At 43.5% G+C, this 12,844-nt stretch overlaps 2 protein-coding genes across 2 annotated transcripts in view; one reads left to right on the forward strand and one right to left on the reverse strand.

Moving 5' to 3' along the window:
* bcan (brevican) overlaps window positions 1–8,808 on the forward strand; it is a 9,195-nt gene extending 387 nt beyond the window's left edge. Inside the window, exons 2-14 of the mRNA XM_019863884.1 lie at window positions 1,714–1,793; window positions 2,605–3,003; window positions 3,082–3,259; window positions 3,917–4,044; window positions 4,128–4,394; window positions 4,640–5,023; window positions 5,286–5,873; window positions 6,220–6,324; window positions 6,387–6,545; window positions 7,410–7,492; window positions 7,565–7,709; window positions 8,234–8,416; window positions 8,488–8,808. Coding sequence (XP_019719443.1) covers window positions 1,714–1,793; window positions 2,605–3,003; window positions 3,082–3,259; window positions 3,917–4,044; window positions 4,128–4,394; window positions 4,640–5,023; window positions 5,286–5,873; window positions 6,220–6,324; window positions 6,387–6,545; window positions 7,410–7,492; window positions 7,565–7,709; window positions 8,234–8,416; window positions 8,488–8,615 — 2,827 coding nt within the window. The 3' untranslated portion in view covers window positions 8,616–8,808. The remainder of the gene's footprint in view (window positions 1–1,713; window positions 1,794–2,604; window positions 3,004–3,081; window positions 3,260–3,916; window positions 4,045–4,127; window positions 4,395–4,639; window positions 5,024–5,285; window positions 5,874–6,219; window positions 6,325–6,386; window positions 6,546–7,409; window positions 7,493–7,564; window positions 7,710–8,233; window positions 8,417–8,487) is intronic.
* Window positions 8,809–9,064: 256 nt separating this feature from the next.
* Window positions 9,065–12,468, reverse strand: hapln2 (hyaluronan and proteoglycan link protein 2). Its single transcript, XM_019863876.1, has 7 exons — window positions 12,119–12,468; window positions 11,837–11,938; window positions 11,661–11,758; window positions 10,993–11,376; window positions 10,704–10,820; window positions 9,775–9,957; window positions 9,065–9,593 (listed from the first exon to the last, which is right to left on the reverse strand). Exons 3-7 carry the CDS (start codon window positions 11,719–11,721, stop codon window positions 9,316–9,318), a joined length of 1,023 nt encoding a protein of 340 aa, XP_019719435.1. The 5' UTR covers window positions 11,722–11,758; window positions 11,837–11,938; window positions 12,119–12,468; the 3' UTR covers window positions 9,065–9,315.
* Window positions 12,469–12,844: the final 376 nt, after the last annotated feature.

Here is a 12,844-nt window from a genome sequence, read left to right on the forward strand (position 1 = left end):
ATATATATATATCCAAAAATCAATTAAAATGCATTGCCAGTGATGCAATTGGTGGAAATAAAATGTCTACTAACATATAAATGGTTATTTTGTAGAGACGATTCATCTTCAAATTAGTATAAAAGTGTGGAAATTTATAAACTGGAACGATGATCTCCCACCAGTCACTTACCGGGCCGCACAGACAGAGTAGCGGGGAATCTTTATTTTATTTTTTCCCTTTCCCATACAAAACATCATCAATGAATGGTTACCGGTCCGCAAAATATCTATCCTACCATGGAACAGTCTCTGGCGGACCAAAGTCCTAACAACTGAACAAGAATACATTTTATTATTTCCGCCATGTCATTCTCAGTGTGTCGGGAATGTCGCTGGTCAACATGACATATAAAAGATAAAATACTGAAAAAATCAGAAAGAGGTTAAAGGAGATGATAGGCTGAATCAGCATTTTTTTATCGCCTCCACAGTGGCTTATGTGAAAATTACTTAATTGTTTTACGCAATGCAGCTTTAATTGTTGTCACCATGTTTTTGATACACTTACATTTCAATAAATTGTTGGCCGTTCACTCAAAATTCAAAGACTCAAGGTAACTTTCCCCCATGCTAATTCTGTTAGCTAGTTGGCTAGACGGCTCCTTAACTGTAGCACAATCCTATTCTACAACAAAGGCTGTAATTCTTAATTGTTCAAGTAAAGTCACATATATTCCTCCCCCACCCCCACCGCTTTCGTCTTCACATGACAGTTCCTGGCAAAGTGTGATTGGCCTCTTGTTTCTCTTTTCTCCCTGACTAAAAAAAGGCTATTGAGCCTGTTGTGATGTTTGTGTGTGCCTCCATGTTGCCTGGAGGCAACCTCTCCGCGACCACTCGGCCTCTTTTTGCACGCTTTGTTGCATCAAAAAGCAAAACTGACGTTTTTTAAAAAAGTCATATTTAGCGAGATATACATACATTTTAGGATTTATCTATTTTCTTTGCCGTGTCCCAACCATTTGAGAGGCGCACTACTGCCACCAAATGATCTGGAGCTTGCCAAAAATCACGCCTATACTCTTCAATAGACTCACGTCACTGTTTATTTTAAATCATATTACTTCCAAAACAAAATAACATCTGGAGTACATCAGTAGTCGACAAATTAGGGCACATTTGGACTCATTCACTTTTGTCGAAAGAGCGTGGTTATAATAATCAACAAAGAAAATCCAGCAAGAACGTATATATACGAATCTGATTACGCTGTATTTTAATACAGTAAATCAATGCAGTGGTGAAGGTTTAAAAAAAAAAAGGGTTCTACTGAATGTGTTAATGCGCACAAAGAACAAGTTGAGCTTCTATTCAGGCCAAGAGAATAAATTAGGGGGGAGACTACTGGGAAAACGTTCCTTAACGGGAAGTTTTCTGGGATAATGCGGAGTTCAAAGAACTAAACGACATTAAATCTGATCTTGTCAGTCACTCAGTAGGGCTGACTTTTCAGTTCACGCCTCCTGAGGACTTTTACGACCAATTAAAATTCATCGCACACACTGGGCTACTGAATTAAGTAAGATACAAAGAACGTATTGCTTTCGTGGTTTGTTGGTGTTCGTGAGTCCAACTTTTATATCACCAATACATGTCAGGAAAAGTATAAAATATCGGCTAACATGAAAACAACATTTTCATAAAAAATGTTTGTAATCTTGTTGTCTTCAGACAGGCGCGTCTCTCCGTCATGTTGGCCGCCCTCACTCTCCTTGTTCTACCATTGTCCTCGACCACCCAGCCCAATCCAGGTAGAATGACGTGACAGCGAAGGAATCAATCCACAGAGTCAAAAAAGACAACGTACATCACGCCCAATCACGCGTGGGCACATACACTATGACATGCTAATGTGATTACCCCTTTTGCCAACAGTCCATAATAGAATGCCACAGTGCATAATCGGAAAATAGACATCTACAAATGATCCACATAGTCAAAAAATATATCGCCCACAGCATGCGGAACAACAAAAAACAGAATGATTGGGATAGGAATAATCCTTACCATTCTGCAGAATAGAATTTAACACAACATCTTGAAATAATCCACAGAGTTAAAAAAAAATGCCATGGCTTGCATGATATCACATTATTAATCTTCCAGTTATTATACCACCTTGAACAATTGAAATTAACAGAGCAACTGGAAATAATTCATAGAGTGAAAAAAACATGTGGCAATCACATCTCTTGCCACTTATTCACCATTGCCGATAACTGCCACTTTGCACAAAAGAAATTGAGCGACTGAAAATCATCCCTAGAGTTAAAAAAGTTCACACCACCCTCGGTCACTCGGTGGGCTGTAATGTAACGTAAATAATGCAATCACTCCTCTTTGGAATTAACATTGACAACAACCACCTTGCACAGAAAAAATAAACACAGCACATACAAATAATACATACAGTTAAAAAAGTCAACAGACACTTGGTTATGCATTGGCAATATGCTGTTACGTCATCCTTTCACCACTTATTCGTGATAACCACCACGTTGCGCAGTAAAAATAAAGACAAACATCTGTAGTCCAAAAAAACAAACATGTTTTTTCTTGCAGATGGCACAAACCTCCTACACGTGACTATCACGTCCGGCCCAAAAACTACAGGCGAGCTGGGTGCCACACTGACATTGCCGTGTCTGGCGTCCCTGGCCCGTCCGCCACCCGGCCTGGTCACCAACGGCCGGCGCGCCGCCCTTTCTCTGCCTCACATCAGGTGGAGCTTGGTAGGCCGCGACGACGATAAAGAGACCGAGATTCTGGTGGCCCGTGGCGACAGCGTGCAGGTGAGCGAGGTCTATCGGGGCCGAGCCTCGCTACCGCATTACGCCGTCTCCCCCGCTAACCTGACGCTCCGGCTGGAGGGGCTAAGGCACAGTGACGCGGGCGAATACCGGTGCCATGTACAGCAGGGACTCGACCACGGCCATGATGTCACGCAGGTCCAAGTCAAAGGTCAAATACAGGCTAAAATAACCACGCGATAAAACAAACAGAACTATTGAGGATAACTCAGTCAACCTATATACGCAGGTTTGGTGTTCCATCATGGGGATCTGTCAAGAAGTCCCCATGCCTTCACCTTTGAGCGGGCCCGCGAGGCTTGTGTGGAGATCGGGGCCCAGATGGCCATGCCGGAGCAGCTTGAGGCGGCCTACCACAGCGGGTATGAGCACTGCAACCCAGGTTGGCTCTCCGACCGCTCAGTTCGGTAAGTAGGAGGCAAATCCACTCTAAACCAGTTTGAAACCTGTTTAAAATCAGTTAAAAACCCCATGTTAAACAATTTCAAAACCACTGTAAATTATGCGTTACTTATTTCAAATATGTACAACCACTTTGACAACGTATGAAATGTACGTCAAACCAATTTCAAGTTTCGTCGTAAAAGCAATTGGAATCGGTTTAAAACACGAAATCACTGTGAAATCTTTGTCGAACCAAATGAAAATTAATTTGAAAGGTGTGAAGCTTATTTGAAATCTGTGTAAAGCAAATATGAAATATGCGTCGAGAAATTTCAAATTGTTAAAATCGGAAAAACTATGCAATTTGAAATATGTGTAAACCACTTTGGAATCAATTTACAGTTGGTGCAAAATCAATTTGAAATCAAGTTAAAAAAAATCCATGTGTAATTACTTAAAAATCCCCGTAAAACCAATTTCAAATGAATTTGAAATTTGTGGAGAAAAACATTTTGGAATCATTTTGAATCTGTGCAAAAGCATTTTGAAACCAGTTTCAGTGAGTGTGAAATGAATTTCAAATCTGTGTGATTGTGAATAATTTTAAAACCAGTTTGAAATCCATCCAAACCAATTGGAAATCACTTGGAAACCCATGTGACACCAGTCCCTCTTGTCAGGTATGCAGTACAGAAGCCAAGAGAGGACTGCTTGGGCGTCATGGAAGGTCTTCCAGGAGTGAGGACCTTTGGAACTTTGGAGCCTGAGCAGCTCTTTGATGTCTACTGCTTTGTGGGCCACACCGCAGGTCTTTATTCGATTGGATACTTTTCACATTCAAATGAAAATGCGTTTCCATGACAAATATTTCCACAAATCCATATCCACCAGGTGAGGTGTTCCATGGCTCGGCCCCCCGTGGTTTTACTTTTGGGGAGGCCAAAGCGTACTGCCTGAGTGAAGGTGCCGAGCTAGCCACCCTCGCCCAACTATACGCAGCCCGGAACGACGGACTGAGCCACTGTGGCTCAGGGTGGCTGAAGGACGGCAGCGTGCGCCACCCCATGCCCACCGCTGGGGTGCGCTGTGGGGAGGAACCAGGAAACAAGACGGACTTCCCCGAAGCTCACAGACGACAAGATGTCTACTGCTTCAGAAGTATTAAAAAAAAAAAAAAAGAAAGCTTTTCAAGTCTTTTCAGTCACATTAATGTGATCTTTACTTTCCAGTTATTCATGACGACCGTCACTTTGCACAAAATAAATAAGTCCATACTCTCCTTTTGTGGTCAAGATTGTCAACAAATGTCTATTTTTCCTCCAATGTCAATGATTTCTACACTTCATCTGCGCTTTTTCCTCTCACCACTGAGCCAAAGTGTGTCACCCATCTTCTCTCCACAGCGGAAACAACCGCTGGAAATGAGGAGGTTCAAACAGTCCATTCTGTCACGCAAGACCCGCTGAAGACCGAGTCCTGGACTACAGTTGATCCCCAGTTGGCGCCTGAGCTTTTCATGACAAAGGCAACGTTTGGATCAGAGGACCTCAGCAGCCCCTCGGAAGAACATCAGAACACTTCTACTGCTGATGCTAGTACCGGAAACATGGCCTTGACGTCATCTCACATTGAAGAACCAAGGTCCTTCTCCACAGTGTCGCCCACTTTAGAGACAAACAAAACATTTGAAGATCATCCACAACCTGGAGAGGCGATCCGAATGACCGACTCTTTGGTTACTATGGAAACCAACGCCATCACCTCCACTGAATCACCTTTGGAATCAAGTAAGTCATTCAAACTGCTTCACACCTGTGTTGCATGGAGTCCACCATCTCCAGAAGCTGTGAATTGCTGTACCAGATCAGGATTTTCCGACTACATTATAATCTTCTCTTTTATGAGCAGTTGATAGGTGCCAGAAGTTGGAGGACTCTGTGCAACAGAGATGTGAAGCATTTTTCAGAAACAATGCTTATATAGAAAAATATTAGTTGAACAATTCATTGTAAAGCAACTGCAGTTTAACATAAGTGGTTATCTGGACAGGTGAAGAGCTTTCTGGTGTGGCGTCCGTCACGCCAGGGACACCTGTGATCCAGACAGTTGAGGTCGCCACAGTTACTGACTTCAGTTTTGACCGTACTGCCCCTCCCTTGACCTCTGGGATTCCATCTAACTCCACACATACCTTCATCTCAGACACTATGGGACACCTGGAAGCCACAGATAAAGATGGAGAAAAAGCTAAAACGGAAACCCCAGCCAAAGCATCCAGTGACTGGTCGGGAGAAAGTCCAGAAGCAAAACCGAAATCTGCATCAAATCTGACGGACTCACCGGACCACCACACTGATCCCAGAACACCTCCTCCATCGGAGACTATTTCCTCTCCACTGGAGGAGTCTGGATTCCACATGGAGTCCAACAATCCACTTCTTGTTGCATGGAATGAAGCTACTCGCACCATCCGAAGACCAGAGGGAGGACAAGAGAAGAATGGCACTGATGTCGTCTCTGTTCAAAAATGTTCCGGGTGTCACCTTAAAGATCAAACCATGGAGACCGTAACTGATGCGACTGTGGTCAGGGAAGAGCCCACATTGGCCATGGCTGCCAAACAGGAAGTCATCCAAGGTAACATGCTGTCAATTAAATGACATTTTAAAATGAATAAACAAACTAAATTAAACAAAAATTAAAAGACAACTAAGTAAATAAATAAATATATTGACACTGTACTGAATTTATTTTCGACAACCACCCAAAAGAATATCCCTCATTTAGTGGATGCATGTCATTCTATGCATGAAGTAACAGCGCTCTCTAGTGGAAAAGTTCCTCAAATCCATATCTTTTGGATCTGAGACACTCAATGCCCACAAAATTGCAGTGTTTTTGTTCAGCTGCATCTGTAACAGAACACATAAAACACAGGAATCACCCTACCTAGTAAGCTATACTAATGAATTGTTCTTTGCAGACCTGTGCGGGCAGAGTCCATGCTTGAATGGCGGCACATGCCTAGATGGCGACACGCCCAAGTGCATCTGCCTGCCCGGTTACGGCGGCGCCTCCTGCCAGTCAGGTAAGGAAGGTCCTCCCCACCTGAATGTGAACGTCTCACCCGCATTGCTTCTCACCCTGCAGATTTGAAGGCATGTGAGGCCGGCTGGGAGAAGTTCCAAAGCTTCTGCTATCATCATGTAAACACGCGGCAAAGCTGGGAGGGGGCAGAACAACACTGTCGCACCATTGGCGGACACCTCATGTCCATCATGACCCCTGAGGAGCAACACCACGTCAACGGTAAAGGATGAATACTTTAGTGAAGAGAGGCATTTAGGAGGTCATTTAAAATGGCCGCCTCAAACCAAAATGGCTGACTGCGTCTTTTTGTGAAAAGCTTCTTTGGGACTTTTTCATCTTGACAAATTCCAAATTGCTAAGGGAAGATGGCAATATTCATATTGCGACATAAAACTGCCTTTGATACAGATTTTTTTTAAAGAAATGCCTGGGTGCTCCCTCACCAACAAAGGTCCTTGGAAATGACCGTATGATGGGTATTTAAAGCCACAATGTCACACTTCTGTCTTTTGAGGAATAGCTTCTTGAGACTTTGTCATGGCTGTACTCATGATAGACAGGACTACCAAAATTCATGTTGCTACATGAAAATAGCTTTGGAGACACAAATGTAAGTGAAAGAGATAAATGAAACATGCCCTCCCGCATCCCGGACATAGAGCTTGATGTCGTAGATCTGTTTCATTGTTTAATGGACACCAGAAGCTTTTCTCTATCTGGAGAGAGAAATTCTACCTGGAAATGGGTTTGACACATCTTCCGCTTGTGCATTCCTCCGTTTCATGCTTCGCAACCTCCAAAGTGACGACGTTGTTATGGAAGTGTTGTTGATGAGACACAACATCAGTCTTTAATGTTACTTGGATGTGGTTGGTGTTTGGTCTGTACCCCAGGAAGCTCAGATTGTATCTGACGTTCTGCTATGACTCAATTGTCACCATGGAGTTCTTAGCAATGTTAGCATGTGGACGTTAGCATTTTATCCATGTGCTGTATGCTGTATGTCAGCATACCAACTGAGAGCATGTTAGCATGATACTATAATTCACTCTGTCATCCAAATTTCCATTATTTTGCCTTTAGATAAATACAAAGAATATCAGTGGATCGGACTGAACGACAAAACCATCGAGGGAGACTTCCGCTGGTCCGACGGAAACCTTCTGGTGAGGACGTTTTCATCCATTGACGCTTTCCTGTAAGATCCGCCTGTGACGTGTATGTTCTTTCTGCCTCAGATCTACGACAACTGGCACAGAGGGCAGCCCGACAGTTACTTCCTGTCTGGCGAGGACTGTGCCGCCATGGTTTGGCATGACGGCGGGCGCTGGAGTGACGTGCCCTGCAACTATCATCTTTCTTTCACATGCAAGAAGGGCCTTTGTGAGTGGTTCTCCTACAAAAAAATCAATTCTTCGATGAACCAATGGTTTAATTTAAATGGAAAAATATAAATACAGGTACAAAAATATCAGTTGGGAATGAAAAATTCCCAACTGATATTTTTTATATTGTTATATTGATGATTAAAAAATGATTGACAATAAGTTCGTTCAGAATTATTTAAATCAACAATTAAATAATTACTGACATTAAATATATACTGAATGTAAAATTCTGATAGATGTATATGTATATTATTTCTGGAATGGAAAAAAACAAACTAACCAGTTATTTAATTAGACATAAGATATTTTAAAACTTATATGGCTGGTAAAAGTTTTTATTTTATGAATAAATTATTTGAAATAAATCAATGAACCAATGAGCTAATGTAATAAATGAAAGAAAAAAAAATACCAAATCGAAAATACTGTATACTTTTTAATGAACAAGGTTTAGGAAAAATAGCGAAAGGAAGATGGCAAATATTTTATATTTTTACTGCTCATGCATGTTGTCACCAGCATCCTGTGGGGAGCCTCCTGCGGTTGCAAATGCCATGCCGTTTGGTAAGACGCGGACACACTATGAGACCTTCGCCAAGGTACGCTACCGCTGCCATGCGGGCTTCATGCAGAAGCTGAACCCCATCATCAGCTGCCTGCCCAACGGCCGCTGGGAGGAGCCCTTGATCATGTGCCTACCAGGTAAACAACACTTTGGACAAGTACTGATGCTAATATTAGATTTACATACATATATAACATGTCTGTTTCAGCTGCTTCACCTGCAGACCACCGGTTCAGTTCAACTGCTCGCCCCCTCTCCGAGGAGGCGGAAGAAGTCACCGCGGCGGTCACCACGGAGATCCACACTCAAAGCAGCTCTCCGCTCTCAGCACATTAAGAACATCATATCTTCCACACTGAAACTAACCTTAGGTTTCTGCCTAAAAAGCGCTGTAACCCAAATGCTACGGTCGAGTTACATCAACGAGCAATTTTAGCGTCGCTGTCATTGATGAACGGTGTTTGGGGTTTTTGTTCACGAAAAGTGGTCTATTTTATTAAAGCAACTATGGCGGGGCATTTGTGCTTTATTTCTTATTATTATTATCTCTGTGTGTTTTTATTTTAAAACTGATGGGCAAGCTCATTCATAGATGAGGTTAAAAAAAATACTGAAAGTGTGTTTGTAAAATAATGTATTTGATATAATTTATACATAGATATGGGGAGAGAGAGAGAGAGAGAGAGAGAGAGCGAGAGAGAGAGAGACTGATTATTTCACGAGATAAAACAGCTACAGTATATTAATCATGTCTCAGCTTCAGAAAACAGGTGAACTGTTTTCATATTATTGTAAAGAATTTTTTTGACTTTACTTCCCCTTTAATGAATGAGACATCTGAATAAAAACAAAAATCAGATTGATACATTTTGAGGAAACAGTTTTAGCGCGACACTGTACAGCTTAAATGAATGCAACAAATCTTACAGGACTCCTTCAAATGATCAGAATCATTATTAGGCCTCTGAAAAGGTGTAAATGCTCAATCGGCCGGATTAAGGAATGGAGCGGGCCCCTGCTACGAGAAGCTTTCTGACTACCTATAGCAATAAGCTCCGTAAAGATGTGATGTATTATCGGGGAACCCAAAAGAGCGCACTCCGGATTCGGGGATGCCTCCGCAGCGCGCCCTTGGAGTGCCAATGGGGAAGCGCACGCTGCCGTCACGCAGCCAGCCGCCATCACATCGGTCATAGCCTCGGAAGTGCCAGGCGGCGTACAGTTGGCCCACCAACGCCAGCTGGGCTGCCCGACGGCCACACGCCCGCCCGGCCTGCTCCAGAGAGAATGCGCCCGGGATGTAGAAGACGGAACCTGTAACAGCACATGAGGGAAAATGGATTGTTTCAAAGGATGAAAGTATGAAAAAACAAGTTTATTTATTTATGCTTGCCCAAGAAACAACGTTGTTCTGAAAAAAACCCCCAAAAAAACAAAAACAACTTTTTTTCTGAAAATATATTTTCCGGATACAAAAAAACATGTCTAAACTCACCTGCAGTCAAGGAGGTGAAACAGAATGCGTCGAAGCGGTCTCTGTTTTTGTCTTTGGGGGCGTAGCTGCGAATACCTGGATGCCTTTGGGCCCCACAGGCCGGGCGAGGGCTGATGATGGGGTAGCGGACGCTTCCATCCTGGAGCCAACCCGCTTTGCACCAGTCCAGACCCTCCGTCCAGGCTGCACCAAATAACATGTGAACTCCATTCTTTCCATAAAAAGCCCCTTTCACAGCGCCTTTCCCAACAAACTGCCTCATCAGAGGTGAACAATTATTTAGGTAATTGCTTTCAACACAAACAACTGTGCCGTTGCAGGTTTCCGCAGTCAGATAATTACATTTGTGATGACATATTGCATTCAACACAAACGGATGTAACTCGTGAGCCTCGTAACACCCGTGCTGATTTCTGTTAGCATGATATGTTAGCATGAAAGGGTAAGTCGCCTCCAACATTTTCTTAACAATATGTTCTATGTGGCCCCACTAGTCCATATTGCAGTTGTGGCATATGGAATAAGCGGCAAAATCTATTTCAGGCGGCGGCCATTTTGCCACCTGCTGTTGACTGAAAATGACATCACGGTTCGTCCGGGGCTCAGGTAACGACCAATCACGGCTCACCTGTTTCCTGAGTTTGGCCATGTGACATTCGCAAGGTTTTGTTTATATTGTCTGCCTGCATACGTTGCTGGAGTTTGTGTTTGAATATTAGTTCTTGAAAGTTAGCCTGTCTATGGCTTTTTCCATCAAGTGTTAGCATTAAGCTAGTTATGTGGTTTGGTTAGAATTCACCACGTGTTGTTTTCTGTTTAGTTTTACAGCAAACTACAACTGTAAATTCACTTCACATGAGAGGCTCTGGAAGGTAAGAACATGGGTTCAATGTGGGGAAAAAAAAACAGTGATAGGCCATAAATTGTACCTCGGTAGAGTTGCTCATAAGAGGCAAGAGTGCCGTCCTGTTCCTCACACGCCACTTGGGCCTCATGGAACGTCATCCTGTAACGGCCTTTATGACTCTGATACGGAAAAACCACACCTGAAGACAAGAAGCCCGCGACAATAAGTCAACAATAGAGGAGGCTCACCAGAGCTCTGATCAGTGGTGTGCAGTCAGTCTTTATTTTTTTTTAAACAAGCATTTTTGTTATTATTTCACACATCCCCACTGAAGGACCAGGTCCAAAACTCACCGCCCGCCACTGCCTTACCTTCAATCCTGAGCGTGACCACCACACTCTCATCATCAATGTCGTTGATGAGCTCGCATCGGTATCTGCCGCCGTCTCGCAGTTGCAGTCCGCCGAGCTGCAGGGAGGCGTCCATGTTATGGGCCCGCCGCAGGGATGCCCGTGGGCCGAGCCGGCCGTGCCGCCTGAAGGCATGAGCGTTGGAAATCATAACGATGTTCTCCGGGCCCACGTGTCCCGGTTCCAGCTTGGTCCACTTGACCTTGTAGTGGTCGGGCTTATTCTTCAGGATGCATGGTAACGTAACGTTCTCGCCCCGACGGCCGACAACCTCGGCGTAAACGGGCGGCTCAAGGAGGTACTTCAGCTTGGAGGGGGATGTCGAGGGGGATGGGATGTTATGGGCTATGAAGGAAAATTAAAGCAGACTTATCGCTTGTTACTACCCACATCTGGAACACTTTAATGTGAAATGCTATCACTGGGCGAACGGGAATTAACATTGTGGTAATTATAAACCACCATTTTTTATATTGAAACGTAACCATGTCAGACAAAAAAAAAAAAAAGAATATTTGACAGCTCAGTGTGTAATGTGCTCAATTTGATAGCTGGAGGCGTACACAGTACCAGCGGTAAGATAAATTCCCCCAAAAGCTCATCTCATTCATCATCTTATGACAGTGTACCCGAGAGCAGAGTCACGGAGCAGGCCAGGCAGCTCACAAGAAGAACCAGGGAGGCACTCATGATGATGGAAAAGCCACGTGGGGTTCCTTTAAGTCACCTTTTGGCGCACAAACATTTGTTTTTTTACGCAATAACAATGTTACAATTCGAGATCAACTCCAAGAACATATCTTACATGGTGAAGATTTCTGAAGAGGACTCTCGCTTAAGCCGTTCTATTTGTTGATGTTTCGTCCGTGTTGGCCCGAGTTTCGAGCTTTCTCTTTGACAAATTGATCTTGGAGAAAGGGATAGCCGGGTGCATTAATACAGATACATCGACATTATATATAAACATCACATCCATAAAAGCATAAGTGGAAGAAAATGGTGGATGGATCGATGGATTAACGAACCATCTGCAAATCGTCATCTCAGTACAGATTTAATATTCAAAAAACATGATCGTCTGACTTACCCCAAATACTTTGAGTCAAAAGTGGATTCCCTGTTGACAATTCAAATTGTGAGTGTTCAGCACTCCTCATGTATGTCGGTCCACTGTCTCGCCCTGTCTCGCGCTTTCTCCTCGTGCTGGTCATGTGGTCAAGCCAGCATCATTGTCATGCTCCAGATGTTAATGACGACCAGGGCGGGTTCGCGGCTTTTCTGTTGTGTTGTTGTGCCACTCAAACCAGAATATTGTTGAAGAACCATCAGACTACAGGAAGCTTTCTGACGCCAGCAGCACTTTTAACACCATAATGCCTTGATAGCCCCAGAACATAATCAAACTCCCCCGTTTGAATGTTTAATTTCATGTCTGTAAAAATATTGTAGAGCTGATGTGACTTGGCAGAAGTTCCCATTTTGTATCTTTTAGGGCCATTCGCCCAGAAGATCTGTGACCTGTCAAAATCCAGTCAGACACTCAGTTTTGATTTGAGACTTGACTTTCGCTGAATCCGGTAGGATCTGAAGCAAAATAAATAGACATTTGCCCTTCATTGAATTCTTAGGAGGAGTAACTGGTGTTTTCTACACCATGCAATTGTGACATAACAGTCCATGTCCTATAGCAGGCTGAGCTCGCGGTTTATTGACACAGGTGGACAACAAGTGTGGACAACAAGCCTTCTTGTGTGTGTGTGTGTGTGTGTGTGTGTGTGTGTGTGTGTGTGTGTGTGTGTGGGGGTGTGTGGGG

This window comes from Hippocampus comes, unplaced genomic scaffold (genome assembly GCF_001891065.2).
Source record: "Hippocampus comes isolate QL1 unplaced genomic scaffold, H_comes_QL1_v1.1 scaffold249, whole genome shotgun sequence".
In the NCBI taxonomy this organism is placed as follows: Eukaryota; Metazoa; Chordata; class Actinopteri; order Syngnathiformes; family Syngnathidae; genus Hippocampus; species Hippocampus comes.